The 27,307-nt window shown below is 38.2% G+C and overlaps 1 protein-coding gene across 7 annotated transcripts in view; it reads right to left on the reverse strand.

Moving 5' to 3' along the window:
• Positions 1-27,307, reverse strand: part of ARFIP1 (ARF interacting protein 1) — a 151,277-nt gene that overhangs the window by 106,769 nt on the left and 17,201 nt on the right. For 3 of the 7 annotated variants that reach the window (XM_020994044.2, XM_020994047.2, XM_020994042.2), the window contains exons 2-3: positions 22,391-22,464; positions 9,399-9,500 (exon numbers count right to left, since the gene is read on the reverse strand). In XM_020994044.2, coding sequence (XP_020849703.1) covers positions 9,399-9,500; positions 22,391-22,462 — 174 coding nt within the window. In that variant the 5' untranslated portion in view covers positions 22,463-22,464. Of the gene's footprint in view, positions 1-9,398; positions 9,501-22,390; positions 22,465-27,307 lie in introns of those variants that run through there. The other 4 variants (XM_020994046.2, XM_078148782.1, XM_020994043.2 and 1 more) reach the window with 2 other exon arrangements.

The following is a 27,307-nucleotide window of genomic DNA, read 5'->3' on the forward strand; positions in this document are numbered from 1 at the left end:
TTTAGGCTGTATTCAGCATCCTCCAAACAGCTTTGGAGAGCACTTACTTCCCTATTTTATGCTTCACAGGATATTAGCATTCAGAGGATTAAAGTTATCTCTGCTGTCATATCTCAGAAGCCAACTTTTATGATTTTAACGTGTATTGGCAATACTTTGTTGGAAGAGTTTTCAAGGAGCTGGTTTACTGAATCAAATACACTGTTTTATGGTAAACAAACAATAGGGCAGCTGGGTGGCACAATGGATAGAGCGCTAGGCTTGGAGTCAGAAGGCCCTAAGTTCAAATCAAGCCTCAGACACTTACTATGTGACCCTTGGCAAGTCACTTAACCCTGTTTGTCTTACTTTCCTCATCTGTAATAACAGCTGGAGAAGAAAATAGCAAACCACTCCAGTCTCTTGCCAAGAAAACCCCAAATGGGGTCACGAAGACTCAGAAATGACTAAAACAGCTGAACAATGATAAAACAATAAGCACAATGGACTCAGTGGTCTGTGGTAGAATATTGTTTATGAAAACCCCCATATTCACAGTTCTCATGTCTTATTCAGCAATGCCTTTGATGCACAGTGTAGATTTCTCTCATGAAGATTTGTAGAGATAGAAAAGTTAACATACAGATTAGTAGCTGACAGTTTCCGGACAGTCTTTGAAAAAAATAATTGGAAGGTCTTGATTTTTTCCCAAGTGTTTGTTCAGATTATTTTAAGATTTGATTCCTCAATGCCCTCAGAATTATGTTGCTTCCAGCCTTGACCTCTTCTGGGCATATGTGTTCTGGTCTAGCTTTTCTCCACATCTTTTCAGTGTCATTTCTACTTCTTCATGCAACACCATCAGGGATTATGATAATAGAGTCCAAATGTGATGGTTCTACTGTAACAGATAGAGAAAAGATTTTGCTATGGAAATCTTTACAGATTTCTTCCATTTTTCATTTCTTGGCTATTCTCCTCCCAGTTTCAACCTTAAATGATCACAGGATTATGTGGCTTAATTAGGCCTCTCACCAACAAGCTTTATGTAAACTACTCTTTGGCATTTCATGAGGCGATAACATTCATAATCTTTTCACCATTACTCTGCTAAGATTTTATAAACAAATTTGTCTTCTAAACCACAGCGGCACTTGGCTGCTTAACTCCTCCCTACCCCAGGAAGATAATCTGTTTATAGAGTTTTCAAAGGTCTTTTTTGGTCTCCCTGTCAAGATGAATGATTTCAATTAACCCTCCTTAGAAAATGATGATAATCTATGTTTATGGCTTGTCTTTTATTAATTTTTCCTGTTTTTCAGCGTCAATAGTAAGAATGGACACATATATAATTTCGTTCCTATAATATGTCTACTCAGTCACTGTACCAGGACCTAACTTCTAGAGTTCCAATAGTGAATTTACAAATTCTGTCACTCTGGCACTATATTTACAGAATCATAATGGAATCATACAAGAACAAGGTCATTTTCTATTTCTCTTTGGTTCATGAGTTTGCCTTGGCCAAAGAATTTATCACCATATGATCAGCCTACAGGTGGTGAATCTCCCCATATTCAGCTAGGCTGATCTCCATATAGCAGATACAGTCTGTTGCTGGAACTATACTCAAAGCCTTTCTAGAACACTAAAACCAGAGAGAGTTTGTGTTCCACAAACACACTCTTTAAAAACCCAGAGTGATATTCGTGAAGCACGGGGGCAATAAAGCAGGACACTGTGTTGAATAAGCTAGCATATTACTTATTATTCCAAAGATCCAGGATTTCACTCAGATGAGCAATCTGTCTACCAAGGCAGACCACAACTCATCTTAACAGACTCATTGAAGATATGAAGATATGAGTCAATTCTGATTACACAAAATTAAAACATTTTGGCATAGATATCTTAGTAGATGGTCTCTGAGATTTGTTTTGGCATAACAAATAGAAGTGATCCCCCTGCAGCTAATTCAGTGATAAACTTTCTTGAACTAAGCTAGGATAGTTTTCAGATAACAGACCTACATCTTTGAGGCCTGTTCTTTGCAAGGCCTTTTGCAACTTGGAAAGAATTTGTGCTCCACTGGTAAAGCCTTCAAGAACACAGAGTCACCTCCACCCCACAAACCAGAGTAGGACTTTGGTGGAAGAACTTACCATGTTAACAGACTTTAAAGAGCATGCTTTGCTCAATCTAAAAGATGTTCTGAAACTGGGCACATACCCAAACACCATACGACAGAGGACACTTACCAAATATACTGGAGAATACACATAATTGAAAACATGCCAGGCACTGTCAGCAATTCAGTACTATAATTTAAAAGGTTAAGGAAAATGGTGAGATTCTTACAATCTGGCTTCTGACACCAATACAGGATAAACTGCTCTCTAAAGGTCAACAGTAATATCTGATAAATTCAAGTGTCTTTTCTCAGTCAGACTTCTGTTTGCTATCTCTGCAGCTTCTGATGATGTCAGCCTCCCTTCTTCCTGGATACTCTCTTCTCCCCTGGCTACTGTGACACTGCTCTCTCTTGGTTTTCTTCTTACTACTTCTCAGTCTCCTCTGCTGGATCATGCATCTCCCACTTCGTAAGCCAAGGTGTCCCCAAAAGCTCTATCCTGGGCCTCTTCTTTTGCTTTCTTAATGTATATAGCAGGTAGTTGGTGGAGTGAATGTATCTGCTCCAAAAAGCAAATTTTGAAGCATACTTTTAAAGTAACAATTAAAAAATACTAATTACCACAGGATAGAGCACGGATTTTTAAACTTGAGTCTATAAGCATATTTTTAAAAAAATATTTTGATTATTTCAATATAATTGTTTTCTGTCATCCTATCTATATTTTTTATGAATTTTAAAAGAATCTGGAAAGAGATCCATAGGCTTCAGACTGCCAGAGTCCATGAAACAAAAAATGTTTAAGAACTCTTGTTGTACTGGCATCTCAAACACAAGAAGTCCAAAACAGAACTAATTAGATTTCTCTCCAATCCCTTTACTTTTTCCAACTTTCCTATTTCTGTTGAGAGCATCCCCATCCTACCTGTTACCAAATTTTGCTGGCATCATTCTTGAGAAGCAGTCTGGTATAATAAATCAATCAACAGATATTTTTTAAGTGCTTGTTATGTGCCAGGAATTGTGCTAGGCGAGAGGGATACAAACACAAGGAATGAAATAATCTCTATTCTCAAGAAGCTTACAGTAGATAGAATTCCAAATGTGGAGTTTAAACCCCATACCTCTGACACTTACTAGCTGTGTGACTACGAATAATTCACTTAGCCTTCCCAGCCTGCATTTCTTTATCTGTAAAATGGGACTAATAACCAGTCTCTAAATGAAAGAGTTGTAAGATTCGAATTAAAGAATGTATATAAAGCATTTTATAAACCATTAAAGTGCTATGTCATTTATTAAGTATTACATAAATTATTATTAATGTCTTTGACTCTTCCCTCTCCCTCTATATCAAACCAGTTGCCAAGTCTTATTGAACCTTAATAATTCTGGCATCTAGTCCCATCTTTCATTTCTCACTGCTACCACCCCAGTTCAGGCCTTTTATCAACAGGGGACCTTATACAGAATTTTTAGTATAATTTAATATGTCTCAGAGACACACATTTATTTTTTTTAATTTAATTTAATTTTTTTTGGCAAGGCAATTGGAGTTAAGTTATTTCCCAGGGTCACACAGCTAGTAAGTGTCAAGTGTCTGGTCTGAGACCAGATTTGAACTCAGGTCCTCCTGACTCCAAGGCCAGTGCTCTCTATCCACTGCGCCACCTAGCTGCACCCCCTGACCCCCGCCTCCGCCCAAGGCACAGACTTTTAAATCATTTAACACTTTATGTGAAAAGTATCACCTCAAAAGGCAAGTACTTGGAAGATGCAAAAACCCCTCTTGCAACTTAAAATTTGCAAAGCTGGAAGTATCACTTCTCTATCCTCTTATTTTATCAGTCCTTAAAATTGGTGAAACTATAATTAACCGATGAACTCACCAATATTGACACCAATATGCCAATACTGAACCTATTACATGCAAAGCATGGTGCTGGGGGTGGGGAGGGGTGAAGTAAGGGAAAAGGAGCATCACAAGAACCACTTGCAAAGTAGGGCCCTGGCATTTGCGGCAGACGTCATAATAGCATTTATTTCAGATACATGCTATGAGGTCAAAAAGTACTATGCAGTTTTTCTTAAAGATTTAAAGATTTCTAAGCTTTTAAAAGGCCTGAGGAGAGGGAAAAGGGTGGAATTATTTCCCATTTAGCCACTGATTGGAAAATAAAACTTTTTATTTTTATTTTATTTTATTGCAGTTCAAGATTTTATGTAACACAAATAAAAATGTTTGCTCATTTTCTTCACTCAGGCAGGAATTTGGGTTGATGGCTGGAGGTAACCCTCTACCAATAACTATAATTCTTAAGGGGAAATCCTGGGCAATCCTGGCATAGTAAAGATGTGCTGCATTTCAGGAGCACTTCTAGCTCTCTGATATTGTGTCAAAGATTTCCTGACTCCATTAGGTAGCATTATTTTGTATTATTATTGCTTTCATAACCAATATTTAGGCATATGATCCGGCCCTTGAATCATCTTCTTATGTTGGTGTCAGTGGCTGCTGATGTATGCCAGTTTCAGTTTATCTTCAGGCTTCACAAAGTATTTGAGGACAGGTGTATTGCTGATGAAGAGACGGCAGCTCTATCCACTGGCAGTGCCAAGAAAGAGAGAAAAATGAAACACTCTGCTTTCCAGTGAAAGCAGATCAATGCTAACGTCGCTCGAAAGTGTTCCATAGCCAGCTATTTTACACCTATTTTACATGAGGAATCAAACCCAGAGAGGTGTAAAGATGGCCAATATGAGTCAATGAATGGCAAAATATTTTTTTTTACTTGAATACACTTCATTACAACCTCCAGGCTACATATTTCAGAGTCTTAGAATGTGAATACAAGAGTATCATGAAGATCCTGATGAGCAGGTTAAAAAAGCAAACCATTAATGAAGCAAGAATTAGGCAGTGGTAATCACCACCTAAGAAGTGCTCTCTCCAATTCCACAGCTTAGGTCATAGCAGCCCCTACTGGGCAGCCAAGTTATGACCAAAGAAAATAATACCCTGAATCTGTGCAACAGTGTCAAAGCATTCCAGATAAAGTTAGTAAAAGCTGCAACACAGTGTTCAGATACTAATGAGTACACAGAAGGGGAAAACTGGTGAAAAGTAAAACTATTTAAGTATCTTTACAAATCTGGTTAAGAAAAACATCTTCAAATTTTTTTGTTGACGACAACTTTGACTCAGTGGTCTTCACTGCCTATGACCACAACATTATGTAATACAATTTTAATAACTGTACTTATTCAATGAATTTGGGCCAAAGTAAAAGGGTAATATATAAGTGTTGTCATATGAGCACATAATTACTCTCCAACTTACTGTTATTAAAGAAACAAAGGAAAATTTTGTAAATTTATGATGGCAGGATCTTGTCGGCCTTAAGAATTCATTACGCAAAATGATATTTTAACATTTTGAATGCCTGCCTGAACACTGAAAAAGATGAGTTGACTTATTTTTAATTTTTTTTTCAACTAACAAGCACTTATTTTCTCTCCTTCCCATTCCTCACTCCCCTCTCCATGGGGTGGGGGGGGGACCTCAAAACAAAAACCCTTATAACAAATATTTATAGTCAAGCAAAACAAACTCCCACATTAGGTATGTTACTCTCATCTCCATACACCCCGGCCGGGACCAACAAACAAACAGACAAAGCTCTCTGCCTTTACAATACTGTTATCGTATAAATGGTTCTGCTCACTTCACATTGCATCAGTTCACACAAGTCTTCTCAAGTTTCCCTGAAGCCATCCCCTTCATCAGTTCTTGTAGCACAATAGCATTCCATCACATTCATATACCATGACTTGTTCAGCCATTCCCTAAATGCTGGGCACTCCCTTAGTTTCTAATTCTCTGCTTCCACAAATATGTTTTTTTCCCCTCTATCTTTGGGTCCTAGGCCTAGTAGCTGCATCACTGAGTCAAAGGGTGTGCAGAGTATAATAACTTGGGCATACCAAACTGCTTTCCAGGATGGCTGTACTAATTTACAGCTCTACCAACAGCACATCAATGTGTCTATTTTCTTACAGTCCACCCAACATTGGTCATTTTGTCAACTTTGCCAATCTGATGGGTGTGAGGTAGAGCCCAGCGCTACTTTAATTTACATTTTTCTAATTATTAATGATTTAGGAAAAATTTTTTCTATATAGTTATTGTTTTTTTAATTTCTTTCCTTGAGTACTTCCTGTTCACATCCTTTGACCACTTATCAACTGAATAATGGCTCTTGGTTTTATAAATCTGAATCCATTTCTTACCTATCTTGGAAACAAGATCTTTATCACAGAAATTTACTGTAGGGTTTTCTCCCCATTAATTGTTTCTCTTCGGATCTTGGATGTATTACATTTGCGCAAAAACTTCTGAGTTTTATGCAATCAAAACTGTCTTTTGTGAATCTCTTTATCCCTTGTTTGGTCATAAACTCTTTCCCTATTCACAGATATAAAAGGTAATTTCTTCCTTGCTCCTCTTACTTGTTCAAGATGTGACCTTTTCTATCTAAGTCGTGTATTCATTTGGAGCTTCTCTGGGATGTACATCTTGTGAGGTGTTGGTCTAAACCTAATTTAGGCTAAACTTCTGTCGAGTTTTCCCAGCCATTTTTGTCAAATGGCGAGTTCTTACCTCAGTAACTGGAGTTTTGGAGTTTACTGAATAGTAGGCTACAAGTTTCATTTGCTTCTCTATATGGTATGCCCTAATCTGTTCCACTAATTGATCTCTATAGACAAGTATCTTTTAAAACTATGCATTTTAAATAAAGGACCCCAAACTTCTGGTTGACTGAAAGGACAAGAGGTCAGTGTGATGTGTTTGTTTACAACAGGAGCAGGCAGCATTAGAAACAGAAGTTTGGGGATAGAATTCCTTTTATTTAAGGGGGTGTAGGGAAGAGACTGGCTGGTTTATTGTTGTTAAGCAGCCTTCTGTCCAGATTATGCCATAAAGCTCATATCCATTTCGGAGGGAGGGAATATGAAGAATGAATTTTTTTTCCTTTAGTAAGATTTTGCAGAGACAATTTAGGATAAGAATTCAAGAGACAAGGGGGCAGCTAGGTGGTGCAGTGGATAGAGCACTGGCCCTGGAGTCAGGAGGACCTGAGTTCAAATCCAGCCTGAAACCCAGACACTTGACACTTACTGGCTGTGTGATCCTGGGCAACTCACTTAACCTCAATTGCCTCACACACACACACAAAAAAAGGGCATTTAATAGCTTTTCATTTTTCTGGTATAGCATTCTTCATGAATAAATACCTTAATTCCTTATTATTCTACTTAACTAAAAAAATTTTATAACCAGATAAAATTCTGGCTATCATCATATAGCAGACAGAGTGCTAAGCTTGTAGCCACAGAGCCTATATTTGAATCTCAGCTCTGCCACTTACCACCTGTGTGACCTGGGACAATCACTTCACCCATGTAGGCCACAACTCTGTCATCTGTAAAAAGGGTAGGCTGGACTGGATGTTCCTTAAGATCCCAAACATTCTACATCTCAAGCCCTACGAGCCTACCAAAAAGTTTTTTATTTTTTACTTTGTTCAGTGCTGCCTAAAAGCTAATTGATAACAGTTCACCTCTTAACTCTGCACAGGGCATATTTTGAACCTTTTTTTAAAATCAAGGTTTATCATCTGTACACCAAATTCTTTGGTACACAGTATAAATTCCTTTAGGAAAATAGTGAATCTTTACATTGTTAAACATAAGAATGAATGAAACCAACAGTGAAAACACTGTTATGTGCTCAGCTTGTTGAGAGTTTGTTTCATCTGTAAGACATTCTATGGTGACTTAGAGAGTTGAAATCCCATGTCAAGAATATGCTGTGATAAAGATGTTTCAAGTCTGAAGATCACTTATGTAAAGTTTGAGGCTGAGATGGATTTTTTTCAATATTAGTCAACACATAATACGTCAGGAAATTCATCTTTTAAATGGGCAAAATGAAAGATTTTTACTTCAAACAACTGCAATCAATCCCTTAAAATTTTTAAACAATAAAGATTTTCAAGGTTTATTTCCTACTAATTACTTTCTGGATACTATGAAAAACTACATACTTAGAAAACACTTAACTGAAGACCTAGTTGTATGATAGAACAGTAATATGTAACTAACTTAAGAATGAAATCACCTACATTTTTGTAAGGATTTCCTAAATGGGCTAAACTACCTTTTTAGCAAAAAAGAAGCATGTATGTGGTGGTGGGCAACCAGCCTTGTATCTACATATTCCATAGAAGTTCTTCTAGACCTTAGGAAACAAGATCATATATTTATATTCTTTTTACATGTTTCGCATGTTCTAAATACTCACATGAATATAGCCTTAAAACTACAGAAAGAATTATTTTATGTTCAAAATTTTTCCAATTCAGATTAGACTTAAAACTTTGAAAGGTAGAAGAATCATAAGCACAAAAGGCCCCACCAGTCTTTATTTTTCACTGAACAAAGTTTATGTGTGCCTACATAATCAAGAAGCCCAAGCTAGCTAGTACCAGGCCAAGAAGGATTTCACTGGGAACTACAGTACTGTACTAAGAGCATTTATATAAGAGACGAGAAAAGATCAATTTCAGACAGGGCAATCTACATCGACATTTTTTTCACCTACAACATAATTCTAAGAACTCAAATGGATCTATGATCTCATAGCGCTGATGTTCCCTCCAACGACAAAGATCACAGAACAACCACAACTACTCATCCTGTACAACTCTTGTCCTGGTCTTTTCTAAGAGTTTGCCACAGGGGGGTTATTCAACATGCTGGAGAACCTTCTTGCTCCTTTCCAACATCTTGAGCGTACTAGTGGAGCATTTGGCTGTTCACCTGTCATCCCTCACCCCTGCCATGTGACTAACTCTTGTTCTTTTCCTATATTTCTTGAAAACATCTTTTACTCCTGTCCTTCTTCAAAGTTCCTCATTGATTTTATGCGGCAGCTTGCATATACTAGCTCTAAGAGCATTATAAATTTTAGGGCCTATATTCCTCAGGAACAGTGTTGTTCTGGTCATAAAATGGAAACCTTAAGTGGTTATTAATTTATAGCTTAATTTTGCTATATACCTAACAGAATATGGCCTCTTTCATCCCATCATATTAATACTTAATACTTAGAAATACTCCTTTCCCAAAAAGTATGCCAATTTTTGGCTGTTATTTTTACCTTAACATTTAAGGATTAACAATGATTTAGTGATTCTTTGCTTTAAAACCAAAAAATATGTCATACCCTGCTAAAGCCATGCTCGTGTGAATCTTCCACTTCTCCATTGCTGGTAACTGGAATTTCTGCTGCTGAATTTTTGGGAGATTCTTGAGCCATGATGGACTCCTAAAGAAGAAAACAAATCAAGATGATGTTAATACCAAATAACAAACAACAAACAATAAGTGGCCTCTATTTTTGCAGTTATTTTGTCTTTGTATTAATATTTCACTAGTATTTCTACATGGACATTATTTACAGATATGTGAGAGATACGCTAATGTAACCAAAGATACCTAGAGCTTTAGAGGACAGAAGCTTAGCAATTCTTCCCACCCTTTTTAAGATAAGGAAAACTACTTAAAAGCAAGTAACTTTTTGTAAGAAGTAGTGGCAACACTGCTGTTTCCAAAGGACTAAATGTATCTTTACTGATTATGTCCTTCTTTACCCTCTAAGGCTCATAGTTCCATCTCTATCCCACTCTATCCCACTTGCCAAGTCCTTGCTTCATCAATTATCCCCTCCTCTGTAATCCCCTCTCTTCTCCACTAGCTCCTTCCCCTCTGCCTACACATAGGCTTAAGTTCCACCCCAAATGCCTCATAACCCTAAACCGCGCTACCCATTATTTCCTTCACAACCATTTTCCCCAAAGCCAACCAACTGCCCTATCATTTATTTATTCCTCAATGGCAAATAAATTCATAAGAATTTAAGTACTTACACTTCCTGTCTTAAAAAAAAAAAAGACAAAAAACTAAAACAGTCTTTGCCTTCAAAGATCTTATAAATACCTAGATAGGTATTTACAGAATAGCTATAAGGTAACGGGGAGAAAAAGGGTCTAGGGATTGGGGTATGAGGAAAAGCTTCATGTAAAAGACGACACATGAGCTGAGTCTTGGAAAAAACCTTGTTCTAAGAGGCTAAAGAAATGAAGAGGGAGTTCATTCCAGGCCCAGGTGACAGCTTGTGCAAAGTCAAGGTGATAAAGTGAATCGGCAGCTTAGAAATGCAAAGAAATGCCAAAGAAAGAATCAACTCAACTCTCCCCTACCCAACCTACGAATCCAGAGGAACCTCAGAGTCCCTGCTGAAACCTAGGACTGACTTGGACTTTTTGCCCAGTATGATACACCCAGAAACAGAGCCTGAACCTACCTCTAGCTCAGGAGAGTGCAGCTGTGGGGACCAGCACAGAACCAGCTGCCAGGAGAAAAGCCTTGCGAAAAAGGCATTTTCTGAAGCCTGTGGTTCCTCACACATGGAATATCCTCTTCCTTCCTCATCTTCATTTACTGGTTTTTCTGACTTTTGTAGGAAACCTTTCTTATCTTCCTTAATTCTAGTGCCTTCCCTCTCTTAATTTTTTTATACTGTATGTAACTTTTTTTTGGTATATATTTGTTTCCTTGCTGCCTCCCCCATCAGACTATAAGCTCCTTGAGGACAAGGACTGTTTGCTTCTTTTTGCATCCCCAGTGCACCTGGCACCATAGTAGGCATTTGATAAATGTTTACTGATAGAGTGACTGGTCAGAGCAGAGCTGAAAACTTGGCATCTAGAAGGCACAGCAGATGGAGTGCTAGGCTTTAAGTCAGGAAGACCAGAGTTTTAGGCCCACTTCAGACATTTACAGGATATGTTATGCTGTGTAAATCACTTAACCTCTCTATCTTAGTTTCTTCATCTCTAAAATGGAGATAACAATATCACTACCTTCCTCAGGTGGTTTTGAAAACAAATTAGGTAATATATGTAAAGCTCTTTGCAACCTTAAGTTGCTCATTGCCCCTTGAGAGCAGGGACTGTCTTTTACCTTGTTATATCACCATCTCTTAGCACAGGGCCTGGCACAGAGTCACTGTTGCTCAGTTGTTTCAATCATGTCTGACTCTTTGTGACCCCCTTCAGGGTTTTTTTGGCAAAGATCCTGGAGTGGTTTGCCATTTCCTATTCCAGCTCATTTTACAGATGAGGAAACTGAGGCAAACAGGATTAAATGACTTGCCCAGGGTCACAAAGCTAGTAAGTGTCTGTGGTTGGATTTGAACTCACCAGGCCCTATGTACTGCACCACCTAGCTGCTCTGGAACAGTAGGTACTTAATATTTACTGCAGGACAGTAAGGGAACAACCCCTGAACATAGCTGCAAGGGGAAAGGAATGAGATGGGGCCTACATTTGAGAGAGATCCTGGAGCCCTGTGGGGAAAAAAAAAAAAAGAATGGGGCAGCTAGGGGGTGCAGTGGATACAGCACTGGCCCTGGAATCAGAAGGACCTGAGTTCTAATCCAGCCTCAGACACATAACACTTACTAGCTGTGTGACTCTGGGCAAGTCACTTAACCCCAACTGCCTTGCAAAAAAAAAATAAATAAATTTTTTAAAAAAGGAAAAGGAATGTCCTCAGACACAGTCCAGTTCTGGAGTAGCCCCAGAGTCCCTTAAAAAAGTAATCTATTCCAGCGCACTATACTCAGGACCCAGCAGGCCCTACTCTCACTATTCAATAGGGGATAAGCTCTCCAAGGCACCCAAAGGAAACTCCAAACACCATGAAGAAATATCTTGGTTTAACAGTCCCAAGGGATAACCGTTCCCCAAAAGAAAATAGCAGGCCCATAACAAGTCCAGGTAAAGGCTTAGAGAAAAAAAAAATGTCCTGGTCACAGAGACTATAGGTGTACTTGGAGCAAATGGAATAAGAGCTAAATAATGGAAAAACCAGAGAGGAAAGAATGGCAAGGAAAACTGGCACCTTAGAAGGAATGGTAGAAATCCTTACTCAAGAACAGACTGCCCTGAAAATTAGAACTGCCCAGACAAAAACCAATAAATTATAATCAGAAAAAAGTCTAGATACTTTATCTCAGATCATAAATGAAAACTGTCAATCAGTCATTAACATTAAGTGCCTACTATGTGTCAGACATTGTGCTAAGCAGTATCCAAAACTCATAGAACCAGATGGCAAAGTAAAAATAGAAAGAACATACTGGTCACTTCCAGAAAGAAACCCCAAATGAAAACTTCCAGGGCTATCAAAGATCAAATCCAGAGTTTCCAAGTCAAAGGAAAATATAAGCATCAAAAAAAGAGCCACGATTATTTATTTTCATGATATCTGACAAAACAAGTTTTGCTTATAAAGCAATGGTTTACAAACAACACTGAAGACATCTGGGGAATTCTAACACTTTGTGAATCATCATGTGGTCGATGCAAAATTTAGAATGTGGAAACTGAGTATCTTCCTACACTAAAAAGCTCCTAGATATGAATTTTTAGAGTTTTCATTTATATGACACTTTTAAGCTATTTTCCCCTAACATACTTCAAAATATGCCATTGCACTACATTGTTCTTACTCTTACCTTGACAGATAAACTAAATGACCCTTTTGCAGTTGAGGAAAATGGAAAGGTCTAGGAACTTGACTAAAGTCATAACTAAATGACAAAGTTAGCTCTAAAGCTGGCATCTCAATTCCAAGCCTGATGTTTTTTCCAGTTGTATCTGATAACCAGAGAAAAAATGCTGACTGAAATTCTACTACTACACTCAGGTCTCCCAACTGGCTATCACAACCATAGCCTTTCACAATGCATTACAAGTCAAACTGTTTTGATGTGTTGAACAGTTTTACTAAATTTCTCCCCTCTTTTCCTTCTTTTTCATTAAAAATTTTTTTTGGTGTTATTAAAGAATAGCTCTTGGGCTAAGGAGTAATTATGCAGAGGAAAATCTAAGCAATGTGAAAATAAAAGCTATCAATTAAAATCTATTTTTAAAAATTACCTTTCAGTTATGATCTGACTTCTCAACTACAAGCTTAACTTCACCATTCTATTGTATCTTGTGCTATGTCCAAAATCAAATTACTTTATAGCATTTTGAAGACATTTAAATTATGGTGATTATTAGTAGCAGTAATAATATTATTATAAATTAATAATAGTTTATATTTATGTGGCACCAAGATTTGGAAAGCACTTTATTCAGTATCTACCACATGCCAGGTATGCTTTACACATCAGTCCAGTTTTTAAAATCCTCACAACAATCTGCTAAGTTAAGTTACTACAGGCATTATTATCTTCCATTCACAAAAGAGGAAACTGAAGATCATTAAAAATTAAATGACTTGCCCATGACCACACAGCTAGTAAATTTTGGGGATGAGATTTGAACTTATCTCTCCTGACTCCATGACCATTTGAAATTATGTCTCCTTACTCCTTTCACCATACCAAGATACTGATGATATGAAATGAAAACTGATAAAGCTCAATGAATTTTTCTAGCAATTATTCATCATATTCTTAAATTGTGAGAATGTACCTTGATATAATAAAGCAACAGCCCAGTCTAGATTTGATGCACGCTAAGGAAAAATAAGAGGTACATTACTAAAAAGCATACTCAAGGAGTAAAAAATCTTTTTAATAATGCAAGGAATTAACAGAGGGGAAGTCTGTTACTGTGACAATTATATGATACTACTCACAGCAAAACAAGTTTTGACACAGCAATCCATAATAATATAAGTTGTCCAAAAGGAACTTCAAGTTAAATGGAGAGAGTTCCTGACTTCATCTAATTACTTAGCATATATTCAGTATGTATTTTGTTCTCTCAGCTATGTTATATTTTCTTGTAAAGAATGACTAAATGCTTAAGCGTCTGTCATAGGAGATGGAAGGCAAACAGGTGAGAAAACAAACCTAATTAGCGTGAAAGAAAAGAAGGGAACAGGATAGGAGGTCACAAAAGTTTCCATATTAACTGTTCCATTTATGGCTTGAGACAATAAAAAGAAAAAGGCAACCAGTGCTCAATGGATTATTGATTATGCCTGCCAAGAAAAAAGGGAATGTATCTTCTCCTTAGCTGAGTCTGAACCAACAGTTATGGAAAGGTTAGCAGTACAAAGGAACAATCTCTATGATGAAAATGATCTTCTGCCAAGGCTGAAACATGTTTTTTCAATAACTTGGAGAAACCAACTCTGCTTAGTCTATTTTTCAAATAAACTAAACTTGGTCAGGATACACAATAAAATAATCAATATTTGGAGGAACATCTGAGAGTAGAGAGATGTTTGTTTTTCTATTTATATCCCCTAGTGCCCAGAACAGTTTCTGACACATAGTAGGCACTCAAAAAATACTTGGAATGAATTGTTGATGAATTACCTTATTCAAAAAGTTTAGTCACAATTCGTATAACACAATGGCCTTCCAATTGACAGGCTGAGAGGTTTATTGTATACACACACACACACACACACACACACACACACACACACACACATATATTTCTAAGGCAATGTTCATAGCTTAAGTATTATCGTTATCTCACCAATGCCAAGATTAGCCACTGTAGCAGACACTTCTACTATTTACACATAATAAATAATGTCTAGGTTAGGCCACTGGTAAAGACTGTTCAAGGCAGAGCTGTGCAAAATGGACTCCACACTGAGCGTGCATAGTAACCTCAGTTGTGGCTGATCAGTCAGTTGTATATGCAATATTTGCATGTTGGGGTGTTCATGGAAGACCAGCACCTCTGGTGGGACGGCTTGCTGAGCCCTTTTCAAGGGCTGCTCATCCACCTCTAGCATCCACCTTGACCCAACTCTCAACTATGGCTCTAAGAAGCTGTAGCATGTACAGGAGCCACACCCCAGTAAACCATCTAAGGCTGAAGGTAACTGGCAGGCATCAAATTTGTCGGTGAGTTAGGGGCTGTCTACACTTGAAGACTTTCTCAGGTGGAATGGGTGAATGAGAAGATTTGGTCCAATGGCCATGCAAGCATCTGTAGCAGGCACTGTGGAGTGCTCAGAGCTTGGTCAGACGTCAAAGATGCCAAGGACATCCAATGCATCCTGGGCCATTGTCACTTGTCCTGACTTTTGTCCTGCCACTAGACTTTAGTGTCCAATGGGAACAAAAAGTGAGGCTGATGACTTCATGCAACTCTGCCTCACTTCAATACAATTCACACACAAGACATCACCTGTGATGTCACTGGTCCTCTTTAAAAATGAAGGACAAACAACCCATCTACATGTTACTGTACCTGTTACTGCTTAGGGTTGGAAAGAAGTGAAGCTTCAGGACACAGCACTGCCACATACTCAAAAATGCCTAATCCTAATCCTGATACAAAATTTCTTGTTCATTCAATTTAAATCTATACCTTATTTCATTTTCTATTTCTATCATATCTTCAACCTTCTCATGTCCTCATTCAATTCTCAGTTCTGCCACTTGCTACTTATGACCCTGGGCAAAACTAAAACTACTTAACCTTTCTGAGTTTCAGCTTCCTGAACCACAAAAACAAGAAACAGTACAGGACAGCAGAATTTTCACTTGGAGTCAGAAAGACCTGGTTTGAATGATCCAAGACAATTCCAAAGGAACCATGATGAAAAATGCTATCCACATCAGAGAAAGAACAGATAAGTTCTGAAGACTGAAGCATACTTTTTTAAAAAGTCTTTATTTTTCTTCTATTTTTTTGGTCTGCGCTTTCTTTTGCAACATGGCAAACATGGAAATATATTCTGCATAGCTTCACATGTATAATCAGTATTAAATTGCTTGCCTTCTCAAGGAGTGGAAAGTCTGAAACTCAAAATTTAAAAAGGTGATTGTTAAAAATTGTTTACATATGATTGGGAAATATTTAATGAAATAAAATATTAATTAAAAAATAAATAAAAACCTGGTTTGAAATCCTATCTATATCACTAACTGGGTATTCCAGGGCAGGTCAGAACCTCTCTGATCCTCTACTTCCTCATATGTAAAATAGGGATAACAGCTAAGATCTCACAGGGTGGCACTGAGTAATAAATAAGTAATAAATGTAGAGAACTTAGTCTCAAAGCACCAAATTTCAGTTAATAATAGTAATAATGAAAGCAATATTCACAGCTTAAGTACTATGGTTATCTCACCAATGCCAGGTTTTGAGCACTGCAGCAGACCACTTCTGGCACTTATTGTATCACATAATAATGTCTAATAATGTATTTGGACTACCCACCTGACAGGATTGTTGTGAAGATCAAATCAGATAATAAATATAAAACATTTTGTAACTGTGAAATGTGATATGTTATAAATACAAACAAAAAGATCAATTCAATAAATATCTGTTAAGTACCTATAAGCAGAGTACTATTCTAGGCAATGGAGAATACACAAAGTTTTGATCAAGTAAGATACTTGTCTTCATGGTATAATGTGGGAAAGGACACATACACAGATTAGTGTAATACATGTAAGCGGCATAAAACAAAAATCTGCCTGAGGTCTAAAGAGAAAGGTCTGTTGTTTTGTTTCTGCAGGGGTCAGGAACTCAGGGAAGTCTTTGTGGAGTAGATGGAATTAAGCGTGTGTTTGCTTTAGTAAACTTTTATTGATAATTTTCATTTTTATATTACCTAAACTTCTGAGTTGGGGTTTATAGGACAGACAGGAATTTGGCTGGCAAGCACAGAAGGCTCAAAGAGTCAACAATCACTATGCTACATGCTAGCAATAAACAGAAAAAATGAAACCATTCCTATTCTTGAGGGGCTTTATTCTATTGAGTGAGACCTAAGAACATATTTAATTAGATAGAGAATAAATATAACATAGTAAAACACAAACTGGTGAGGGAAGAGCCTAGCAATTGAGAGAATCAGGAAAGGATTCCTGAAGGAAATGCTTGAGCTATGGCCTGCAGTAAAGGGATTCTTGAAGGAGGCAAAGGAATGGAGGAAGGGCATACCAGGCTTGAGGGCTGGCAGTCAGTGTAAAAACAGAGACAGGTGGCAAGTGCCATACGGAACTGGGAGAAAACCCTTTCAGGTGGATCTCAGAATTTATTGGAAGGGTAGTAATGTGACGGTGGGTTGTGCAGGCTTTTAAAAATCAAACAGAGGTGCTTCCCCTGGAGTTTATTGAGAAGGGGAGTGCCATGGTCAGATCTGTGCTTACAAAATACTGCTTTGGCAGTATGGTGAACAGACTGGAGTACCTGGGGTACTGAAACCAATTAGACAGACCCTGCAACAGTCCAGGAGAGATGACGAGGGCGTAAACTAAAGTCGTGCCATTTCAGGCAAGGGCACAGTCCAGTTTGGCTATACCACAGGAGGGGCACAATATGAGATAAAGGAGGAAAAGTAGGGTAGTTCGAGATTATAGAATGCTTAAAGCACCAAGTAAAGCAATTAGAACTTCGCTAGGTAGACAAACATTTTCCACTGAAAGAATTCAAAGAAGGAATGCTGTAACCTCATCTATGCACAAGCACAGGTTAGCAATATGAAAGAATTTCAGTGGAGTAGCAACAGAAAGGAGAGGTCAGGGGGAGAAGACACTGGAGATGAGACTATCTGTTAGGGGGCTATCTCTATCACTGAGGTGGGTAATAATAAGGTAGTAGAGGCTGGCAATCAGAAAGGAGAGTAAGGGACTCTTAGCTTTCCTTGCAAGCTCAGTGCCAGTATCTGCTGCTGCAGCCACATCCCTGAGACAAGATGATCAAGATTGGAGTCTGCATAACATATGGTACACGGGCTGCTTGCAGGCCCCTAAAGGATTTGGGGCAGCCTGGGAAAAATGTAGGGTTGTCACTGTGCACTATCTCCTGTTTGTCACATGACCCACAGCACCCAACCATTGTCAGTCTGTCTCTAGTCTAACCTATCTGTGGCCGGAAGAAGTTTACAAGTTGTGCAGGTCTGCTATATTGGGCACCCACTGAGCAGGGCTATATTCAATTTAAACAAAGACGACATCAGCAACTCCTTCACTGACTTCAACCACACAGTTTATATGTTCCCACTTGACTCCACTCATTTCAAGTTCAAGGGCACTGTCAAAGCTGAGAATGGAAAGGCAGTGATCAACAGAAAAGTCACCTTAAGAACATGGTCCTGATAATATTAAATGGGAAGATACTATGATTGAGTGTTGTAGAGTGCACTATTGGTGTCTTTGTTGTTTTTCAGTCATGTCTGACTCTTCATGATTCCATTTGTTGTATTCATGGCAAAGATACTGGAATGGTTTGTCATTTCCTTCTCCAGTTCATTTTACAGATGAGCAAACTCAGGCAAACAGGGTTAAGTGACTTGCCTAGTGTCTTACAGCTAAGTGTCTGAGGCCAGATTTGAACACAGAAAGATGAGTCTTCCTGATTCCAGGCCTGGGGTTCTATCTACTGTACCACTTGGTTGCCCTACTGGTGTCATAACAACCTTGGAAAAGGCCAGGGCTCACTTGAAGGGTGGAACTAAAGGTATCATCATCTCTGCCCCTTCTGCTGATATCTCTGTGCTTATAACAGAAATAAATTATGAGAAATAAAATTGCTTGAACATTTTCAGTAATGCCTTTATACTATTAGCTGCATGGGGCTCCTGGCCAAGGTCATCTATGACAACTTTGCATTGTGGAAGAACTCATGACTATAGTCACATCATTACTACTACAGAATAGACTCTAGATAGCCCCTATGGCTATTTGTGACTTGATGGGCACAGTGCTACCCAAAACATCATCCATGCTAATGCTGCTAAGGCCATGGACGAGGTCATCCCTGAGTGGAAAGGAAGTTTAGAGGCAAGGCCTTCTATGTTTCTACTCCTACCATAGCTTTCATGGGCCTGATCTGCTACAAATATGAAGATATTAAGAAAGTGATGAACAAGCATCAGAGGGGTTCTTGAAGGATATCCTAAATTACAAAAACAACCAGGCTATATCCTGTGACTTTAACAGCAATGCCCACTCTTCTACCTTTGATGTTGGCTGTGGCATTGCCCTTGACGATCATTCTGCCAAGCTTGTTTCCTGATAGGACAATGAGTATGGTTAATCTAGTACGTTTGCCACCAGATCATGTTATGGAACCTGCTTTTTGCCATAAATAAAAACCAAGTTCATATACCCTTTGGAATGATTATCCCCTTGCCATGTATCCATCCAAATATTACCCATTCATTAAAGCCCAGATTAAATCCCTCCAACTGTGAAGCCTTTTCCCAACCATTCCATCTAGAAGTATTCTTCTTCTTCTTCTGAGCATGCACCATCTGCATCACCCATTTAACACTTTAAACTCACTGTGTTATATTCTAATTGTCACATGTTTATGGCATCTCTTACCTCAACTGAAAGTTCTTACAATTTATACGTGTTTCCCCATGATGTCTTGTAAGTAGTACCCACTTAAATATTTATAGGTTGACTGCTTGATACAGCATTATATGTACACACAATGATTATTCTTTGCATAAAGAATAGCTCAACTTTATCCAGAACTTTAAGGGTTAGAAAGTTTTCCTCATCACCACCAGGAAGTAGTTGCTGCAAGTATAATTATCCATTTCTGATAGGAATTGAGGCAGATGGAGGTGAAGGGACTTGCCCAGGATGACAGAGCTCAGAAGGGACAAGCCAGCGCTTGCATCCAAGTCTCACCATGCTCTTTCAGGGCCACTTCTACAAAAGAATTTGACACAAATTGCCAGTGACTTGTGTATAACAATATGGCTAAATACAGTGCAGGCCAATCTTCTGTGATCATATTACACAGACATGTATAGAAACAAAGATTACTCCTCTGGATTCTATTGTTTCTTCTAATATATAGTATTTAATCTGCATAATTCACCATCAGCTAGGTTTTACTATCTACAGAATACTAGAAAATCCTCTGCTTTAACACCTACCATGATTCTTTACACACAATAAGTACACAATACAAATTCATCTGTTCAGTGAAAGAAGCAGCTTCAGGTTGCATTTATGGCTTATAACTGAATCTGCTTCTTCCCTCCCACAACTGCTTGGGCTATTTCAGTCATTTGCTATGCTTTGAACCCTTTTCTGCATATTCATTAGACTCAGCTCTGGTCACTTCTTGAAGCTCATGTTGAAAAGCCTAGCAGAAAATAAATGAAAAGCATTTATTAAGTGTTTACCATATGCCAAATATTATGCTAACTCAGAACTAGACTTAGATGTCACTGCTAGAAGGAGTTCCCAGATAAGAAAACCCCCTCTACCTTTCCCCACCTTTCTCTGAAATTTAATGAGTCTTGGAGGATTTCCTAGTGCTCTGAGAGACTAAATGACTTGCCTATAATCGCACAGACAGTATGTCAGAGGCAGGACTTTAACCAAGGCCTTCCTGGCTCCAAGGCCAGCTCTCTATACACTAAGCCCTTTTAATTCCCTCAAGGAATTTTTTTTAAAAAGTGAGAAATTGTCTTTACTCTTGAGAAGTTTACATTCTTTTTTTCTCATTAAAAAAAAAATCCTAAACTTATATACCAAACAAAATGAGTACATACATACATACGTAGAACAAAAAAAGAGGATTATACATGAAACCATGCCTATGATGGAGCACACAGGAACTTACATTCTAAGTACAGAGACAATCTATATAAAGGAATGGCAGCCAGGGAAGAGAGTCATTATCAAGGAAGTCACAAAGACAGTACATAGAAGTAGAGCAGTACATTAAAATACTATTTTCAGAGGCAACGGAAGCAAAAGAGGTGGAAAGATGGGAAACGCTGGCGAAGATGAGGATACCAGGACATCCCAGAGAGTGAAGAGCCAAATGGCTTAGCTCCTAATCATGGCCTTTGGTGTTCCTGTTGAAGAACTGGTTCAACAGCAGCCATGGAAGGTGAAGATGAGGACACAGGGTCCTAGGGACTGTACACATAATAAGTCCTATCAGTCTGAACACCCTCTCTAATGACTCAAGAGTGTTTAACCTAGATACTGATTCATCAGATAGCATATGACAAGGCAATTTTATAATCAAAGAGTCTTATGCAAAAGGGCTGGAGAGCTTAGAGATGTCAAGTTTTGCCAACTCCACAGTGTGGAACCTCATTTAACTATCTGGTTCTAAATCACTGTCAGCTGATTCCCAAAAGCCAAGTAACTCGAATTCCATCTTGAACATTACAAACATCTAGTCCGAGGTCTTCTATAATAGATCTGAGCTGGAAAGAGCTTTGGACACTATCTGTATAAATGGGCCTGTCTCCTTCTCTCTAAAATAAGTGAACTGAGCAACAGTTTCTAAGGTCTCTTCTAATTCTAAATATTTCAGTCAAGACTTTGTTTTACATATGGGGAAAGAGAGCCCCAGAGCAGTGAAATGACTTAGTGATGGAGTCTGGACTCAAACCTAGGCCTGCTGCCCAGGGCAGATTCCTGCACTAGACTCTCATAGTTTTCTGTAAAAGGTGCTGCTCAGGAAGCATTTGATGATTTGATTTTGATTGAAATATAATATATTTATCTTCTTTTTTCCTGTTTTGATGAACTAGAAAACGTACATACAGAAGACTCCCAATTTTGCATGTATTACAACCTCAACAATTACGTGCAACGGCTGACCTAAAGTGTTTCTCTTAAAGAGCCACACTGAGATCATATTCACTCCACATGTGACAATGAGATCCCCACTTGAGAGAGACAACATAGCGGAGTGGTTAGAGCCCTGGTCTTAGAATCTGTGAGCTAGGTTCAAGTTCTGCTTCTGGTATGTACCAGCGGCTAGATAACCACTAACCCTTCTAGGATTCACAGGCAAACTCTAAAACTACACTAGGATCAGGCTCTTGATCTGCCTCAGGACAGAGCATTTACATGCATGCCAGGAGCTCACACCAAACTAATGAAATCACAGATGTGCACAACAACAAAAAATAAAGCTGGGGAGGGTCAGGTGGGCGGAGAGAGGATTCGACAAGATGGCCTCTGAAGTCCTTCTCGGTTCTAGATCTACGATCTGAAAAACAATCCTGGGACATTACGACACTTAGCTATGCTAAGAATATTGTGCCCAAAGTGCTGTGATTTTCACAGAAGAAATTAATAGAGTACATGATTAATTTGGATAGTCTGAAGATATTACTGAGATTGACTGAATTTTCAAAGTAATGCAAAACAATCACCCAAATCACCTCAGAATCCTGCTCTTCTGTAACTGGATTAGAAGCACCAAGAGCTGTGGAATCATTGCTGGGGTCAGACATACCTAAAAGTGAAATGTTTTGAGTATTCATTAATAATTTAGGGCCCAGAAGAACTGAGTTAGCTTACCAAGATTACGTGTAAACTTAAATACTTTCCCCAAACTAATTCTCCACATATAAGAATACATCACTTCTTAATTAACTACTATTTTGAATACTACCTCTTATGAAACGGAGTTGTGAAATAGTTTAGAGCTCAGTTTGTGCTTATCATGATACATTATTTGAATACTGTCAAATAAAATTATTTTGTATGTCACCTCAGCAACATTTTTCCCTTATGTACAATATTTTTTTTACCAATTTCAGTACTTTGAAGTGTAGAAATTGACAAAAATTTCTATGTATTTTAATAGACTTGATAAAACTGAACAATGCAAACTTTATTGCAACATTATACACACTTTAAGTCTTTAAGTCTCACCTTTACTAAAATTTCAATTTGAGATACCAAAATTTATTATTAATCCAGCCTTAGGAATAGGGACTCCCCACCTCTAAGCCACCAGCAGTAGCTTCCTTGGCCTGGAATTTAAAAAGGGATTTTGGGATTAGTGGTCTGAGAGAAGAGAAAAGCCAGGAGGCAAGGATGCAGGATGGAGACGTAGGGAAAATAAGCTTGAAACTGGGGTTGGTAAGGATAGAGCACTATTGAGGAAAAGATAATAAACTGGGGTGAGGCGCGTGTAGGAGAGGATCCAAGCAACAGGAGCAAGATAGGGTTTTCCTTTCCTTCCTCCATGCCCCTCTTCTCACCACCCTGTGAAGGGACACAGGCTTCAGTTTTTTCCACTTCTTTGTCCCTTCTAACCAACCCAATTTGGAACCACGAACTTGAAGGAGAAGGAGAAATGCAGCAGCAGGGGTCATAGGTGGTTACACAGGCCTGGCCACATGCCTTCAGCGACTAGGACAAAGTAAAGGGAGGAACCCCCTGCGGTAGTAAAAAAAGAATAGCTATCAACCCTCCACATAGACATTTTTAAGTCGTGTTCATATACTAGAAAATATCTGTACCTATCTATTAAATTCTACCTTCATAATTATTAGCAAAGACTTGTGACTAATTTACTATTCTCATTTAAACAATGTTTAAAGAAGCTCACTGGGAGGCAGCTAGGTGGCATAGTAGATAGAGCACCAGCCCTGGAGTCAGAAGAACCTCAGTTCAAATCCAGCCTCTGACATATAACACTTACTAGCTGTGTGACTCTGGGCAAGTCACGTAACCCCAACTGCCTCACTTGAAAAAAAAAAGAAACTCACTGAAGGCCCAGAGGCTCCAGTTCTTCCCCTCCAACCTAGCATATCCAAAAAACTTATCTTCCCCCTAAAACCTACCCTTTTTCTGATTTCCCTATTACTATCTAGGGTTCCACCATTCTTCTGGTCACTCTGGTTCACAACCTCAGAGTTATCCTTGATTCCTCAGTCTCATAATCAATCAGTTGCCAAATCTGGTTTCAACCTCCAAAACATCTTTCTCACATGAGCTTTCTTCCACACAGCTTCCAAAATGATTTTTCCTAAAGCACATGCTCAACAGTGTGATTCCCTTGCTCCCCACTGCTTCTAGAAACAAATACAGATTTCTGTTCAGCATTTAAAGTCCTTCACAACCTGGCCCTGGTCTACCTTCCCAGATTTATCACACATTACTACTTTTCACATATTTAATAGTGGTTTTGAACTTCTGGTTTCCAAAGAATTTCCTATTTTCAATATTTATGTTAACTGTAATATAAGTTACCTTCTTTTCCATATTAAAAAAAAAGACAGCCTCTAATGCATTAAGTAACTCTTCTGTGAAAAGCTGACAAATATATGAAAAGGAATTACACAGAAACTGTGATACACATCAAAGGCTTCTGTTGGGTATTTACAGCCCTCCTCAATCTGGCTTCTCCTTTCCAGAAGGATTTCACATTCCTCTCATTCCCAAGAGCACCTACACTCTGGACAAACTGGCCTACTCACTGTTCTGTATACCAGATAGTAATTCCTTCTCACATCCAGGCCTCTGTACCAGCTGTCCCCTCACTCCTCCAGTGCTCTCTGCCCCTCTCCTATGCTTTCCAGGCTAAACTCAAAGCACAGCCTCCTACAAGAAACCCGTGCTGCCTGTTAATATTCCCTCACTAAATGTTACTTTATATATAGTTTGTATTTACTTCCTTGTTTTCCCCAGTAGAATGCAAGGGCTTGAGGATAGGTACTGTTTGGTTTTGTTTTTATGTAACAGAGCATCTGGCCGGTAGAAAGGTGTTTAATAAAGGTTTGAATATAACTGGACCAGTGGAGAGCATACGCACATTAATAAACTGGATGCCTGGTTGCTGAAGTTCAAGGTGAAAGTAAACACAAAGAAATAGAGTTAGGCTCTAGGCATTTTTAACCTGATACCACAGAAGGGTATAAGAAACCATGTCGTTACCTACAAAAAAACCAAAACAAAACAAAACTGGTAAAGATGGATAACATGAAACTGACAGTCAAATAATTCTCAAGGCCTTTCCACAACTGTAATAGGGCCAACAATCAACACTCAAATGGGGAGACCCTCAGCAATCCCCATGCTTTCCCTGGTGTTAGTTCTCTTTGCCAGATCTCAATGCCTCCAAATCTTTTCAGACAAGTCGAGATGATGCTTGTTCACATATCCCAAGTTCTCAACAAAGGAACTACAGTGAGAACTTACCTTCCTTCCACTTTTTAAAAATGCCTTGGGCAAACCAATACAATTAGGGCTCAGGCCTTCCATCTGCCCTGTCTCTGGCTCACCATGTGCCTCCTTTTCTGGTCATATATATCTTTTGTAAGGTCTTTATTCCACTTCTTACATGCGAATATCATGGATCAGGTAAGAGAGCCCACTTCTACCCTTTTCCATTATTCTCCCAGGTCACACATCTCTGACTTATACTTTCCCCTCAATCCATCTGCAGCCACACAGTCTGGTAGCATATCTGGAAACACATCATTACGAGAAATAGCTTTCTATTACAAAAGCTATCCTCTCCCCTTTTAAGTCCCATTACATTATATACTTGTATTTTCAAAACCGAGTCAGAGAAATAGCATTTGCTAAAATAAAATTTTAACAAAAACTGTGTTGATAGTTCAGAAATGTATTTTAACTTTTTTTTTTTAGTAATGTTGACGGATGTGTGCCCCTCTAGCCTACTCCTTTTGTAAATCAACATGCACTCCATACAAATTATATTAGAACTACCAAGGGCCCTAAGAGATCATCAGTCAAACTCCCTTATTTTTCAGATGAGAAAACTTGTCAAATGGCTGGCCATATTAAGAGAGAGAATCTGTGGTCATGGAAACTTAAGAAAGCTTGCAGGGCATAACTTTGTCATGACTATAATTTAGTGCCTACAAAGTTATTTTCTTTTGGAGCACTAATGTACACATAGTCTGATAAATTTCTCTCAAAGAATTTTTCTAGTTACAAAGTCCACTGATAGAATGATTTGTAACTAAACCTCCTCATTCTCAATTCATATGTGTGAAAATGAAACAAATCAAAATAAACCAAGTATCCTTAATCTTTTCAATGCAAAGTGCCAAGCAACTAAAATTCAACATAGGTCATCAAAAATATGAGGGTAAAAAAACTATGAGAAAAAGTCCATTTGCATTATTAAAAGAACACCATTTCAGAGTTTCATGTAATTGTTTAGAGCTAGCTGGAAAGGACTTGGTCCAACCCCTTCACTTCACTGATCAAGAATGAAAATGGAGCCCCAAAAGGTCACACAGCAAAAGGTTGACAGCAGTAGCTAGGACTCAGGGATCCTCATTCTCAATAATACTACTGATAATTAACACAATTACTAATAATTTTGTTTATATTTTAAGTTTATAGCTTAATTGACCAAATTCAGCGTCAGGTGAATGGAAACTATATTCTATCATCTTGGGCATCGATGTAATTAAAATGCAAGGGAACTTCACTTACAAATGAACACAGACAATTTTTTTTTGGTAAGACAAATTTTTAAAGGCTAAACTTGTATTTTTTTAAAAATGCTGTTGCAATAGCAAGAAGTTCTTTTCAAGTTTGCAAAAACAGATTGCTATCAAGCTCCAATTTCCTTACTTTGGTACATTTTGTATAAACTCTGCCATTTAATTATATACAGAATCAAGCACTTAAATCAGTTCTGTCTGACAGATTATAACACTCAGAATATTTAACTGGCTTCTAAAAATGTTATTTCTATTTTTCCATATAGTGATTGCTGTATTTCTATTTGGTTAATCTACTTTCCAATAACAGAATCCCAAATTCTTTTGGAACAAGCAAGGACCGCTTATAATTCCAGAGACTCTCAGAAAACAGGGATATACTGTATATCTCCATTTAATTGAACAAATATTCGTTAAATGTTTACTATGTGTAAAGCACCAAGCTAGGTACTAGTGATACAAGGACAAAACAGTCCAAGTAGCCTCCATTATACAAAAGAAGGTAGACACACAAACACAAGAAGGGAAAGTGCACTAACAACTGGCAGAATTTGGGAAAGCTTGAGGCAGAAGCGCCCAAACTAAGCCCTGAAGACAAGGATTCTAGGAAGTAAAGATGAAGAGGATTTGCATTCTATGTATAAGTAAAAGCTTGTGCAAATGTACAAACATAGAAGACACTGAATTTGGTGAACAGAGACTAATTTTGTTTAGCTAATATGTAGAATGTGTGAAGGTAGGTAGTGAGTTAAGGCTATAAAAGGTAGGTAGGTGCTGGATTATTGCAGACTTTACATGCCAGGCTGAAGAGTTTGCATTTTATCCTATAGGAAACTGGAGAGCCATTGAAAGTTTTTGTATCAG

The sequence above is a fragment of the Phascolarctos cinereus genome, unplaced genomic scaffold (genome assembly GCF_003287225.1).
Source record: "Phascolarctos cinereus isolate Bilbo 61053 unplaced genomic scaffold, phaCin_HiC Scaffold_9;HRSCAF=440, whole genome shotgun sequence".
Taxonomy (NCBI): domain Eukaryota; kingdom Metazoa; phylum Chordata; class Mammalia; order Diprotodontia; family Phascolarctidae; genus Phascolarctos; species Phascolarctos cinereus.